This window comes from Simochromis diagramma, unplaced genomic scaffold (assembly GCF_900408965.1).
Source record: "Simochromis diagramma unplaced genomic scaffold, fSimDia1.1 OVJJ01000705.1, whole genome shotgun sequence".
Lineage (NCBI taxonomy): Eukaryota > Metazoa > Chordata > Actinopteri > Cichliformes > Cichlidae > Simochromis > Simochromis diagramma.
The window spans coordinates 2742664-2757603 of NW_024387448.1; the positions used below are offsets into that span (position 1 = coordinate 2742664).

At 38.6% G+C, this 14940-nt stretch overlaps 1 protein-coding gene across 2 annotated transcripts in view; it reads right to left on the reverse strand.

The window, feature by feature from the left end:
* The window catches only part of cpne9 (copine family member IX), a 109705-nt gene extending 96791 nt beyond the window's left edge, over nt 1–12914 (reverse strand). Inside the window, exons 1-2 of one of the 2 annotated variants that reach the window (XM_040013709.1) lie at nt 12249–12912; nt 9217–9257 (exon numbers count right to left, since the gene is read on the reverse strand). In XM_040013709.1, coding sequence (XP_039869643.1) covers nt 9217–9257; nt 12249–12328 — 121 coding nt within the window. In that variant the 5' untranslated portion in view covers nt 12329–12912. Of the gene's footprint in view, nt 1–9216; nt 9258–12248 lie in introns of both variants that reach the window. The other variant, XM_040013708.1, reaches the window with a different exon arrangement.
* Nucleotides 12915–14940: the final 2026 nt, after the last annotated feature.

Genomic DNA, 14940 nt, shown 5'->3' on the forward strand with positions numbered 1-14940 from the left:
GAACTGGTCTGTCACAACGTAATTTTACCTGCCATTTTAATCTCTTTCTACTTTTCAGTGAAACTGAGTCATATCTAATAGTGCTGCATTTTCAAAAACAACTCAATCACAATATCTAATGTAAAGGACAGAGCATGCATTTAGGAGAGCATGAAGAGAAAACAGAAACACTAAAAAAGCAGATAAATGAGCCTAAACAGGCACATATGAATTAAATGTATTTGAAATGAATTTGAATGTAATCAAATTGAATCATTACATCTCCCTCAACAGACAAGTTTTTGTATCATATTTTATTTTATCCTAAAGACCCTTCCTATGCTGCAACAATAATTCAATACTGAAATCATGAGGAATGTCATCAGTTCCCAAACATTTCTGTGAATAACCATGAACCTGAAAATCCAGACTATAGAACTCCGTTAGTTCTTTTTAAGCCACTCTGTAAGTTAAACAAAAACTATTGTGGTATTGTGGAACGTAAATAAATGACAAAGTTGTGACTGATATTATTAGAAACATTTTTTTATTGCATTTGTTTCCAAGTTTGTACATAAATGAGGAGCTTGTCTTTCTGTCATGGTGCAAAAAAACAGTGGTATGGAATATATGGTATTTACAGTATATATAATATATAGATCTCTATATAAATATTAATTAGCAAAATACTCAGTTTACAATTGTATAAAAAACAGAGTGCTCCAAAACACAGAGGCAGTCATTGCCTAACACATAGCTAGGATTTGATTTTGAACACAGATGGTACGTACGATTTCTAACAGTCGCACAATCCTTTGGCATTATTTTTGTTTATCTAGCTAACAGCATTTAACTTGTCTATACTGTGGAAGTGTCCCTAAATCTACATCCTTTTTAAATTCCAGTAGAGGGCGACTCGTCTGATTGCAAAGCTTACAGTTACAGTGGGGCAAAAAAGTATTTAGTCAGCCACCGATTGTGCAAGTTCCCCCACTTAAAATGATGACAGAGGTCAGTAATTTGCACCAGAGGTACACTTCAACTGTGAGAGACAGAATGTGAAAAAAAAATCCATGAATCCACATGGTAGGATTTGTAAAGAATTTATTCGTAAATTAGGGTGGAAAATAAGTATTTGGTCACCTCAAACAAGGAACATCTCTGGCTCTCACAGACCTGTAACGTCTTCTGTAAGAAGCTTTTCTGTCCCCCACTCGTTACCTGTATGAATGGCACCTGTTTGAACTCATCATCTGTATAAAAGACACCTGTCCACAGCCTCAAACAGTCAGACTCCAAACTCCGCCATGGCCAAGACCAAAGAGCTTTCGAAGGACACCAGGAAAAGTATTGTAGACCTGCACCAGACTGGGAAGAGTGAATCTACAATAGGCAAGCAGCTTGGTGTGAAAAAATCAACTGTGGGAGCAATCATCAGAAAATGGAAGACATACAAGACCACTGATAATCTCCCTCGATCTGGGGCTCCACGCAAGATCTCATCCCGTGGGGTCAAAATGATCATGAGAACGGTGAGCAAAGATCCCAGAACCACACAGGGGGACCTGGTGAATGACCTGCAGAGAGCTGGGACCAAAGTAACAAAGGTCACCATCAGTAACACACTACAACGGCAGGGAATCAAATCCCGCAGTGCCAGACGTGTTCCGCTGCTGAAGCCAGTGCATGTCCAGGCCCGTCTGAAGTTTGCCAGAGAGCACATGGATGATACAGCAGAGGATTGGGAGAATGTCATGTGGTCAGATGAAACCAAAGTAGAACTTTTTGGTATAAACTCAACTCGTCGTGTTTGGAGGAAGACGAATACTGAGTTGCATCCCAAGAACACCATACCTACTGTGAAGCATGGGGGTGGAAATATCATGCTATGGGGCTGTTTTTCTGCCAAGGGGACAGGACGACTGATCCGTGTTAAGGACAGAATGAATGGGGCCATGTATCGTGAGATTTTGAGCCAAAACCTCCTTCCATCAGTGAGAACTTTGAAGATGAAACGAGGCTGGGTCTTCCAACATGACAATGATCCAAAACACACTGCCCGGGCAACAAAGGAGTGGCTCCGTAAGAAGCATTTGAAAGTCCTGGAGTGGCCTAGCCAGTCTCCAGACCTCAACCCCATAGAAAATCTGTGGCGGGAGTTGAAAGTCCGTGTTGCTCAGCGACAGCCCCAAAACATCACCGCTCTCGAGAAGATCTGCATGGAGGAATGGGCCAAAATACCAGCTACTGTGTGTGCAAACCTGGTAAAGACCTATAGTAAACGTTTGACCTCTGTTATTGCCAACAAAGGTTATGTTACAAAGTATTGAGTTGTATTTTTGTTATTGACCAAATACTTATTTTCCACCCTAATTTACGAATAAATTCTTTACAAATCCTACCATGTGGATTCATGGATTTTTTTTTCACATTCTGTCTCTCACAGTTGAAGTGTACCTCTGGTGCAAATTACTGACCTCTGTCATCATTTTAGGTGGGGGAACTTGCACAATCGGTGGCTGACTAAATACTTTTTTGCCCCACTGTATATTGTGTCTGTGGTTCTATGACCTGAGAAAACACTTTCCTAGTGATGTTATGGTCTCACTATGAAAGTATTTACTAACTTGAGGTCACACTGAGTAAAACACAAAGTTTATGACTGCCCATCTTTTAAATACAGGTGACTTGTTTGTAAAAATATGATAAGTGGCGTGTATACAGATACATGGAGACATGATCCATCTCTGTCTGGAAGCATAGTGATCTAACACTGGATTACTTTGATACTAAAAACAGGTTTTCGTGAGTCTGGGGTAATTCTAAGTGGATTTATGTCAGTTTCACAACCTTCAAATAAGTCCTGTAATTGTGCAAGGTTTAAAATCTGATCTGAAACACGGAGCTGAATCACCGGGGAACAGAAAGCATCTCTCCCTCATCCGTCCATTATGTTAATGAAACCCAAGAGGGCTATAGTGATCAAACAATTTAAATTTTCACTGATCATTGCCTTACTTGAATTGAGTAATTTAGGCACTTTAATGCATTTTTGATGAAGACAGCAGTTTATGATGTCTGTGTAAATGTATGCCTTGCTTTAGTCAGTCTCATCTTCTGTGAAATGACTGTAATAAGTTAAGCTATGCGGTGAAAAATGGACAACAGTATTAAAAAACATCTTCCTGACTCCTCACACACCTCCGTGAAAGTGGAAGTGACCCATTTAATGAGTACCATCTACTAAATTATCTCTGAACGATATTAAAAGTAATTAAATCGCCTGCAGTTTTATGAGGCCAAGATGCTCTTTTTGACCTGATTGCATATTGTGTTATTTTTGCTATCTCATCTAAAGTTCCTATATTTAGCAATCACAGAAGCTTCAATGATGCAGTGCACGCAGCCCTGATTGGGCGAAAATACTTTGATTAAAATATTCACATGTGAAGTGGAAAAAGAACGTCTGATTGATTGAACGGGCCGGTATCCTCTTGTTACACAGCCACGTTCTTTAGTCCTTTTTTTAAGCTTCCTTCCTGTCATACGCTGCAGCCTTATTACTGCCATAGCATTTATTCCTGTAACTGCCCAACATCCAACAGCTAACTCTCTACAGTCATAAAGCCCGGATGCATGCATCAGGGAGCATCTGTCAACAGAAACTAAATCAGTGAACTGGTCTGACTTACGAAAATACCTGTAGACAAGTGTATACAGATGCATGCCTGTATAACAGCTCTCTGCATATTAAAATGGATTGAGAATGACAGGGTGGAGGTATTGTTAGATTGTGATCAGTACAGTAGCTGCAATTTCCTGGAGATTACAGAACATGTTTTCAAATAAGAGGTTATTAAGCCTGTCAGTCATTTTTGCTTCCTTTGACAATGATCTCCTCCAAGTAGGATTGATTGGCAAGCAATGAGGAGTTGTTTTTCTACCTTGTTAGATGAGGGGGAGTTACAGAGCATTCAGACCACAGCACTCTAGCGTTGCAAAGGTTGGCGCTGGTGTTCTGTGTTTTTCCAGGTACCAGTGAGATATTACCTAGGAAAACTGTGCATTTGCAGGCTTATCTGATGCCAGAACTCACAGGCAGCTTTTTAGTCAAGCAATTTCACAACTTAGCTAACACAGCAGGAATCGTTTTATCGTTTCTTCTGACAATTGTGAATTGAACTGTAAAAGTGCACCATTCACACAAAATTCTTGGGCGTGCAAAATTAGCCAGCAGAATTTCCTGGATGGCAGACGTATCCAGATGATTGGTTCCTATTAAAGATCAAAGTATGTAGTTCCTGTGAGCCATGCTAAACCTTCCTGCCACTATAAACACAGAAAGACCACTAAGACAGTACATATACTATATCACAGAAATCCATAAGGAACACAGGCACTCTTGATAATTACAGAATAAGAAAGGTATTTCAGCTGCTGAGGACTGATAAAATCTTGCTGCGGTAAAAATACATTTTACTTTAGCCAGATGTGGAGGTGCTAATTGGCAGCTGTGGATGTCTATGTTGCCAGAGGGAAATGCTTCCTTAAAAATATTTTAAAAATGGTATTCTCATTAATCATTTGAACATGCATGTGTGTTTTAAAGATATAATGCACTTCTTAGAGACTATGGATATGGGCACCCACACATTTCATCTAGTTTCAGAGCTAAATGTGGAAATGTTCAAATGAAAACTAAAATGTCAAGAGCCAAGAATATTTTATGGTTACATAAAGAAAAAAAGGGACTACTAAAAATTCCTGGTGATTGCATTGATTATATTTTTTGCATTATGTAAATGCAAGCAGTTGTACTAACAAACTTCTCACTCAGAGGTCGACTGTGCACATCAGCAACTACTGGGCGACCATATTAAGGCAATCTATATTAAGGTCACGTGATTGGAGGCAACCTGTCTCCAAAAATTGCAGTGTGACTTACACTGCTTGCAGTCACACTCAGACAGACTTGATTAAGGTTTGCAAATAACTGCTGTCTAATTTATATATGGTTTCTAATACATTACAATTAATCTGAGTCAATGTGTACAAGTACAACTTTTCTGAAATGCATCTCTTTGCACTACAAGACTCGACTTAAATGGTTGCCAACTGTTTGTGTTCTGGTTATCTTCCTATACAAAAAAGAGTCTTTGAAGCACCTCATTCATTGTGCAGTCAAATCTCGGTCCAGCAAAAACTACATCACTACTTGCGGAATCTATGAGGTTCTGGCTCGACTCTGAATGTAATTAGGCAATTTTAGCAAATTTATCACAAATTTATCACAAACAGAATGCATGTAATTGCTTCCTTGACACCATTCAATTGCAACCCGATAGCAGACTAATTCGTCTTATGGCCGTTTTGTCAACGTCTTGACACCAAAGTCACTTTAAAGTAAGAAACTGCTACAAGTTGCAGACAAAGTCCCTGTCTGTGAAGCAGCCATTTCAAAGGCAATGAAATCCCAAATTTATTCCACACGTTTGAAATTATTTTGTTCATGTCATGGTCTCTGACCACTGCTTTCCCTAATGTGACTGTAGCATTATTGAGGTGAATATGTTGCTGCTGATGCATCACACTATGTAATTCTTCTTTCAAGCTAAAACTAACGGATGACTGAGAGTCCTGATAAAGCTGATATATTAAGTAAGGCAAACTTTCAGTGAAGAGAAAGCAAAAAAAAAGCTTTACATTCCAATCAAACATTTAGCCGATGTGTTTTTATTCAGTTAAAGAAAACTGATTTTACAGATGTGATGTATTTTTCTCTGTGTGTGAATATTAAGTAAAATCCACTTGAGCACAGAAAAAAAGTAAATGGGTGAATGAGTCATGTTGTGTAAAGCTCTTCAGGTAGTGCATTTACCATCTCTTACATCAAAATAATAATAAATTCGTTTGTCACAAACCTTCGAGCTAGAAAATGAACTGAAAATTAATGTGGGTTTTCTATCATGCAAGTATGCGTAATTTTAGAAGAATGTCATGGTTGGAAGCTGTATGGAACCACTGTGGTATCTACATATATTACACCTAAACTTTATAATTGGAGAAAAACAAATCAAGCAAAGACCACTAACTCTAATGCTTAGACAGTTAGCTGACTAGCTAAGTAGCCGTAAACATAAAAGCTAAGTTTGGTAGCACATATTGGGCTTGCTAGCTTAAAAGAAGTATAAAAGTTGACATTGTGAAATAAAATGTCCTTATCAAAATAGCTAAAAGAAAATGTGTCACTGCAAAACAAAAAGGTTATTTTTAGTGCTGTCAGAGTTAATCTTGTTAAAATGACGTTAACGCCATAACCGCATTAACACGGCAAATCTCCGTTAGTGAGTTAGCGTGGATCGCCCTGTGCCTGGGGCTGCACGGCGCTAATGCATTAAGAGCTAAACGAACTAACGCGTTGACGCCATGCAGGTCATGCAAGGGGCGATCCGCGCTAACTCGCTAACAGAGATTTGCTGCATTAATGCGGTTATGGCGTTAACGTCATTTTAACAAGATTAACTCTGACAACAATAGTTATTTTATAATATTAAGGTAATCTAAAAGATGATTAATAACATTTCATAACAACATTGAATGATCTGATTTCATAATGATAACTGACTGTATATTAAATGGCCTTTTTTCATTTTTTCATGTCAAGCTGTATCTCAGTTTTTGATATCATGTATTTTGGTTAAAGGGCTGATGTACAGCAAGCTGCTGCTTTTCACATCAGCAATAAGTGTGGTAAATGTAATACTGTTTACATATACCCCTAATTAGTGTGCCACATGAGTGCACTGAATCTTCTTAGAATTACTATTGATGTACATCATAAGATTTGCATTTCTTCTGAAGTGAATCAAGAACATTTGCCTTGTTAACAAAAGTTTTAATCCTCTTTAACATGACTTTTTATCTTGCACACTCTGCACATCAAATAGCTCCTCCTAAATACTGTACTACCGATGCACATCAGAGTTATGGAAGTCTTTAACATAAGCTTTGCACTTTTTGTTACTGCTGCATGTTAAACGTTTATTGTGCAAGTTCAATTTTCTGTGGATCCGAGAGAGAGCACAAAAAATAAACAGCGTAATGATAAAATCCAACCTCTACTCTTTGCTTGAAATATTATTTTTTAAATAGTTTTAAATCTTGAATCTTCCCTCTTGCCTCTGTTTCTTGATTAATAATAGCATCTCCGCTAATTACATCTTCCAGCTGCAGTGCATGTAGCAACAGGCGGCTCAGAGCTCTTCTCCAACATCTGCTTGTGTGTGCTGGACTGAAGACGAACCTCACGCACTACTTCACCCTGTCTGTACTGGTTGGAGCCCAGTCGCTCCTCAGGCAGCCCTCACATCTGTGATCAGTCATCATCGCCCAAGCCTGAAGACTGGTGGTTGGACAGCTGTGCTCTCAAGCTGTGATTTGAGTAACTCATTTAAAGCCCAACTGTCAGGCTTTCTTAAGGTATCATTTCTTGTCTGAGATAGTTAAGCCCTGTGGCCTCTCAAGCTTACCACACTGCTCTACTTAGACTGCAAAAAGCTTTGGTGCCAGGAGGGCAAATGAGGGGAAACACCAAAAAACTGTTACAGAGCAGTCAGATTATCAGATGCAATGCCTGACACTTTTTTTCCTATGATTGTATTCTCTAGTCTATTCTAGTGGAGATAACTGATATCTAAATGCACCAATTGCATTTAATTTCACTGACTACATCACATGAACCTCTCCTGTTGAACTCAAGCTGTTATGCTCTTTTTTGTTGACTTCCTTTCACTCTGAAGATTGCTAATTTCTCCTTTTCTGAAAATCATGTTTTCTTTTAACTGCCATTTTTGGACAGCATGTCTTAGTCCTTTTTTTAATCACTTGTGCTTTGAAAATAAAATGAACACGAGGTGATGGAGAGACAGCCAGACTTGCTGCTGTGGAGGTGAGTGGCTGTGAAATGTTCTCAGTATGACTTGGCTATTGACAGCTCAGAATCAACCCCCCACCCCCCAAAAAAGGGAAAAAATTGAGATATCACCTTAATTTATACATGGGTTTGTAAAATCAAGATGTGTGAGTGCAGCAGTGGGGGTGGAAAACATCCTGCCACGGAGGCGTAATTATGGACAATTTTGGTCTTTAGAAATGTAGCAGTTTGATGGAAACCACTCAAAAATAGTGTTTGAAGGTACATCTGTATGCAACACTTGTATTCTCTGAACTTTTTAGCTCCGGCTGGTGCATTCAAATCCACTGTGACCAACAGCTATCGTGCCAATGGCATTATGAGGGGAACAGTAGGAGAAAGTAAGTGCATGAACTCCTTTATCAAAACTTTCTGTCACAATTTTCCCCAGCTGTCTAACAACTCTGAGGCTATTTTGAACCATATAAAATGTATGATCTGTCAAAGCTGCTGGATCTGACTGATCGTGTTTACATACACAGAGACATGTGCATCCACACACCGGTCTAATAAGAACCTGACACATGCACACTGCTAGAAAAACTAACAAGCCCTAACACCTTAATCAGACTGTCACCCTGAATGTGACTGAGAACATGGTTGTGTCCACACGTACACGGGTCATTCTGTAAACTTGATAAACATTTTATCCTCAAGTCAGCAGTGTTTTTTCTGAATATGAGGTATTTTATATAAAATGAGATGTTTTTTTTAAATGAATTCATGGAAAAAACTGTTTTAATAAAGATCCCTGCACAGATGGATATTATGTAACTCATACGGTAGCTGTTTTCCATGCAAATGTGTTTTAGGTCTCAAAAAAACAAAATAGTTGAAAAACTGTGAAAGTTATGTTTTGTTGTGTAAACTAATTAACAGTGGAACGTAAAAAAGTCATTTGGTGCTCATTAAAATGTATTCACATTTAGCATTTGGAAGATGTATTCACTTCATAAATCATTACACTGCACACAATGTACCGGTAGCTGTACTTTCAGTACTTGGTATTATCAATACTGATCTTGTATTTACTTTGTTTCAGATCAATACTACATCTTGCAGTATTGTGTACTAATAAATAAGTTAAATATGAGTAATTTATCTGTGGTGTGCCTTATTTTTTTTTATTATTTTTAATGTATTTAACTTCATTTTAGGTAACACAAACTAACAAAAAAATAACCCAAATCCATCCCCAGCAAACAGTTTTATTTAAACTTAATCATCAGTACCAGCACTTCAGACTCTAAATGGTTCATACATACCAGGATCTGACTTGGAGAATGTGTCCACATCCAGTAGACTCCTGTGGAAACAATAAAAAAGATGTATTCATTCATTAACATTCGCTCCATCCTATTTTTATCTCTTTTGTTCTTAACTCTCCTGCATGTTTACAAAGGTTTTCATCTAAACCCTGAAAGTTAGGTCATGGGCAAATTTAAACTGCTCCCCAAGTTATTCTGTGAAAACAAACATCACGAGAAGCCTTTCTGAGTAACGCTAAGCCAAAATGAAAGAAAAAATTAAAAAACAAAACACTGAATGATTAGTGAAGGACTGATCAGCAAGATAAATAGGTAGCTGGTGACTTAGTTACTCTGGCACATTTTGTGAAATATCTTTCAGAACCAAAGATTAATTTCCCAAAACATGAGCAGAGAAACACTACATGACTGTAGCTCGCCAAAGGTTTTTACATTAATGTGTCAAAAAGTTTTAATATCAATTAATGAGTCCTACAAAAATGAAAAACTCAAACCCTTTGATACTGTGTGAAACAGGCTGGTGATTTCCAGTCATTTCCACAATGACTTCTAAATTTTCCTGTCTTGTCATACATACATATTTCTCTGCCAGTGATGACTTGATGTGTCAGACTGTTAGTTTTCTGAAGGTACCTGCTATTATGCATCACAGTGAATACGCTTGAGATGATGATTTCAAGAGCACAAGGTTTTGCAGTTACTTTGTGGAATAATAGCACTTACATTTGCATCTAATGTGAGGAAAAATAACTGTATTTTTTCTTCAATCTTCACACAAGTGCTAGTACATACAGAAACTGAATATTTCTACTGTGTGCAGTTGTACTCTAAAAGAACAAACTAATACTGGGAGTCTGTCGTGGTAATCCTTCTGCTTTCTTTAGCGACAGGTTGTCATTAGCGTCACACCTGAAAGATGTATGTAAAAATAACAGTTGTTCAACTTGTAGGCAGTAATGACAAGTTACCAAACGGAATGAAGAAGGTGCTTTCTGTTGTCCATATATTACAAAATCAAGTGAAAGACTTCACATATTTATTTGGACAACTGTCACCTGAGAAATGAACCAAAGTAACAGACAAATCATATATTATCACATACTCTATGGGCTTTACACTTTTTATAGTCCAAAACATTATGTAACATGATTCTGCCTTTACATTGTATGTCCACAGAATTTATGATTTGGTTGCATTTCAACATCCGCAAACAGCGTGATTGTATATCATGTAAAACCACTCTGAGCCATGAAGTGTAAAGCCAAAAAAAAGGAAAGCACACACCTTTGCTTACATATCAGCAAATAATGCAAATCATGTGGTCCTTAGCAAGTCTTGAAACTAGACAAATATAACCACAAAACATGACATTTTACACCATGTTATTATTTAATAACAGAAATTAAGCCAAAATGCAGAAACAGTGAGTGAAATAGTGCATTCGTATTTCTTCTATGAGGGTAAAACACTCCATAGCATAGCTGTAAAAGTCTTTATAATCATTTCTAACAAAAGTTCATGTCATGACTTTCATACATTTGTAAAGTACTGATTTAATTACTCCACTGGTTAATCCACAAGTAAACTAATATTCAGAGAAGCCTTATGTGTGATGTAATCCCAAAGATTTCCCTTGATTTGTGTACATGGATCTTTCTACTGTATCCTTTCAACCCTACTTTTGTTAGGTTTAGTCAACAAAACTACTTGGTTAGGGCCATGATTTGGCTTCAGATTTCACATGCTTTAAAGCCCCAAGGGTTGTCTCGTGTCAGTCTGAAAAAAAGAAAAAGTATTTCTCACTGAAATGTACAGTATCAGTATATCAAGCTGTTGCTCAAAAAAAATCCAGAAACAGTGTGCAGGATAACTCTATCTTTGGGAGAAGAGGGATCATAAAAATGAAATGCAATAGTGCAATTTTGCCAATCAGTTGCCCGTCTCTACATGCTTACCAGAACCTCCAACATCATTAAAGAGAGTTATATAGAGGTCTGTTCAGTCTGGTTAATACCCTGATGTATTACTTCATGTTTTGTCCTGCACACAGTGCCCAGAAACTCACATTATGCTGGTTTTTAAACTTTTAAACAGAGCTAGACATACTGTTTCCTCCTGCTTCCAGTCTTTATATTAAGTGGTCAGCTGTTCCATTTGTCATTGTATCAAACAGAAATTCAGTAATTCAAGGCATAGATAAGGTCATGCATTCAGTGTGCAAACCCAAGGTAAAAAACAAACAAACAATCAAACAAAAAAACACAAAGAACTTTATCATTTATCTCTTCATCTGAGCTCACCTTTAGCTCACACTGCTGTCAGGTGTCTAGCCACTTCAAGTCTGTCTGATCTTAGAAGGGACAGCACAGGAGCAACAGCTATTCATTATTCAGGAGTGAATTGGAAAGACCGTCAGCAGACCCAGGTAGGCAGGGTGACTGACAGTCTGGAAAAGCCCTGGGTGAGCTTCTCCGCTTGGTCTGTTAGTCACTCAGTCAACTGTTCAGCTAAGGCGTCCATCCAAACTGTAAATCCAGCTGTAGAAGTTCTCTTTTGTTCCAGGGTTACAAATTAAACAGGACAAATTAAATGGCTGTTATCAGTGTATTTATTTGCAGCATTTTAACACTCTGTAACTGCACGTGCTATTGCACTGTGCCTAACACACAGCTCACCATCAAGGCATGTCTATGAATATCAGTGGCACGCTAGGGCACTGGCCAGACTTGATGCCATATGAAAATATTTTCCACGATTTTTAAACCGCTTTAATACATATGGAGGCAACCATGAGAGCAAAGGGCATCTGAAAGCATAAGGTCATCTATAGATAGATAGATAGATAGATAGATAGATAGATAGATAGATAGAAAACATCAGTGTTACATGAAAGAACAAAACATCCCTCACGCACATCTGATGAACTAATTTTTCAGCATATTTTACCCACAGTGGGTGAAATAATAGACTCTAGATCAGGGTTTAAACTGAAAAGCATCTACAGTACGTGTACGGGAGTTTGCCCTTACCTGCAGGACACGGTAACTTCTATTTTAGTTGCGGGGACTCTGGTGTTGAGAGGATCGAATTCCCCTATTGATGCCATCATCTCGACTCACGAAGCTAATGAGCATCCGCAAAGAAATAAGGAAAAGAGGGTGAGAGGGGAAAAATCTATTTAATCACTACTGGATCGTGATTGCGGTAAATCCATTGTAGAGATATTCCTCTCTAGGGGTTTCGTTCCTGGAACAGCGAGCGGCGGGGGAGGGGGGAAAAACTGTCAGGTAGAGAGAGAGAGAGGGAAAGTTGTGAGGCAAATTTAAAGTTCATTCATCCTTCGTGCGTTCACCGTGCGCTCCCGGTATCTGTCCGGTGCTGAGGAAGAGAGGAGGGAGGAGAGCGCAGCCAACCGGAGGCACCGGCAACAGCAAGGTGCCTTCTCCACCTCTCTATCTCCCTCTCTCTCTTTTCATCGTCCTCTTCCTTTGTAAAATATTTTCTGGAGCATACGTGCTTTTAAAATAAATTAAAGTGAGTAAAATTCCTCAGATCTTTTCCTCTCGTCCTTTGCCTGTCTGTCACCAGCGGGCAGAATATTTCCACGTGTGACAAAAAATAACGCCTTTTCTGTTCTGTGGCGCCAGAGACGCACCCAAATTATCCGTTTAAGTTGTGTAAGACACCACTGAGGAAAACGTGTGTCTGTGTGTGTGTGGTGGTGGTGAGGGGGCAGCGTCTTTTGTAAAAAAAAAAAAAAAAAAAAAAAAAAAGATTCAAGAGATTGAAGTCTGAATTTATACCTCAAAATTCATTTATGAAAATCCAAGATGCCTCTATTTTTCTTTTTCTGTGTGTATGTTTGTTTTTGCCAGTGGCCCTAATCCTCTTCCACACAAGTGTATGGTTTGAATTAAATGATATGCAACAAGAGGGTGATGCAAGCTCCGTTTTTGTCTTTCTTGGGTCAGCTGTACACTAAAAATAGAATGCATAAATGCTTTTTTAGGGCTATTTATGTAGGTAAGAATAACAACTGCATGGTGATTAAATATGTGAATTAATGTATCATGAATTCCTGTTATATAAATGATCAACTCATGATTTATGAGATTAGTTAAAAGGTCATGTATTAGTCATCTTGAATATTGCTGCGTGACCCAGTGTTCCTCTCCTCGCCTTTCCAATCTGGGGGATGTAACAGGAGAATATTAGGTTGTTGTAGTGTAGTGAGAGAATGGACAGGCATGTTTTGGTTGGCAGAAGCAGTGTATCTACTGAGTGCAGGTACAGTAAGTGTCTATCTTTTTTTTACCATCATTATCAGATATTATTTAAAGTCTATGTTGTTCACATAAATACGATATGTGATAACATTCAAAGTCACAAAAAAAGTGACTCCACACAGTGAATAGTGACTCCCACACCTGTTCTTTGGTACTTTTTTGACCATTTTCTTTTGGCTGCTGTGACACATACAGACACAAACACAGTTTTCCATTTGCTGAGGACATCACTGTGCAGTAGTGGGTTAATATTTCTTTGGAAAAAGTGTAGCTTGTGTTTTTATAGCATTTTACTAGTCTTCCCGATGACTCAAAGCATCCAGTAGTAGTTTCCATTTACAGGTATTTCTTTGGCTTTGAACGGTGGAAGGAAGTGACAGCACCCGAAGCAATGTACAGGGCATCATGGTCCTGGGTTTTCGACTCAGAGTTCAAGTTCAAGTTCGCCATATTATGCAATGTAGTCTATTCAGTTTCATCTATATATTGCCAAATCCACAATAAGGTGCTTTATAACGGAATGGTAAGGACCCTATTATAATACAGAGAAAACCCCATTAATCAGACAACACCCTATGAGCAAGCACTTGGGACAGTGGGAAGAAAAAACTCAGCTTTAACAGGAAGAAAGCTCCAGCACAACCAGGTTCAGGGACGGGCAGCCATTTGTCATGATCAGTTGGGAATAAAGCGTGGGAGAAAGGACAAAACAGGACACTGTGGACAAGAGCTAGAGATTAATAATCACTAACGATTAAATGCAAAGTGGTGTGCAAACACACAGTGAGTGAAAAAAAAGTGAGTGAAGAAGCATTAATGGGAAGTCCCCAGCAGCCTGGGCCTACTGAAGCAGAACTAAGGGAGAATTCAGGGTCACCTGATCCAACCCTAACTATAAGCTTAATCAAAAAGAAAAGTTTTAACCTAATTTTAAGAGAGAGTGTCTGTCTCCTGAATCCAAACTGGGAGCTGGTTCAACAGAGGAGGGGCCTGGAGGCTGAAGGCTCTAGCTCCCGTTCTACTTTCAAATATCCTAGGAACCACAACAAGCCTGCAGTCTGTGAGTGAAGTGCTCTAATATGAGGTATACATGAGGTCTTTAGGATAAGATGGGGCCTGATTATTCAAGAGTTTGTGCGTGAAAATGTAGAATCAATTCTGGATTTAACAGGGAGGCAATGAAGAGAAGCCAAGCGAGAGAAATATGGTCGCTCTTTCTAGCCCCTGTCAGTACTCTTACTGCAGCATTTTGGATCAACTACAGGCTGTTAATAATTTAGACACAATGTATCTAATTTTAGAAATATAGCACAAATCCAAGAACGTAGCCTGACATATTAGTTTAATATGCACAAATCCTGTTTAGAAATGACCCCAAGATTCCTCACAGTGTTACCTGACGCCAAGGAAATGCCATCCAGAGTAATTATCTGGT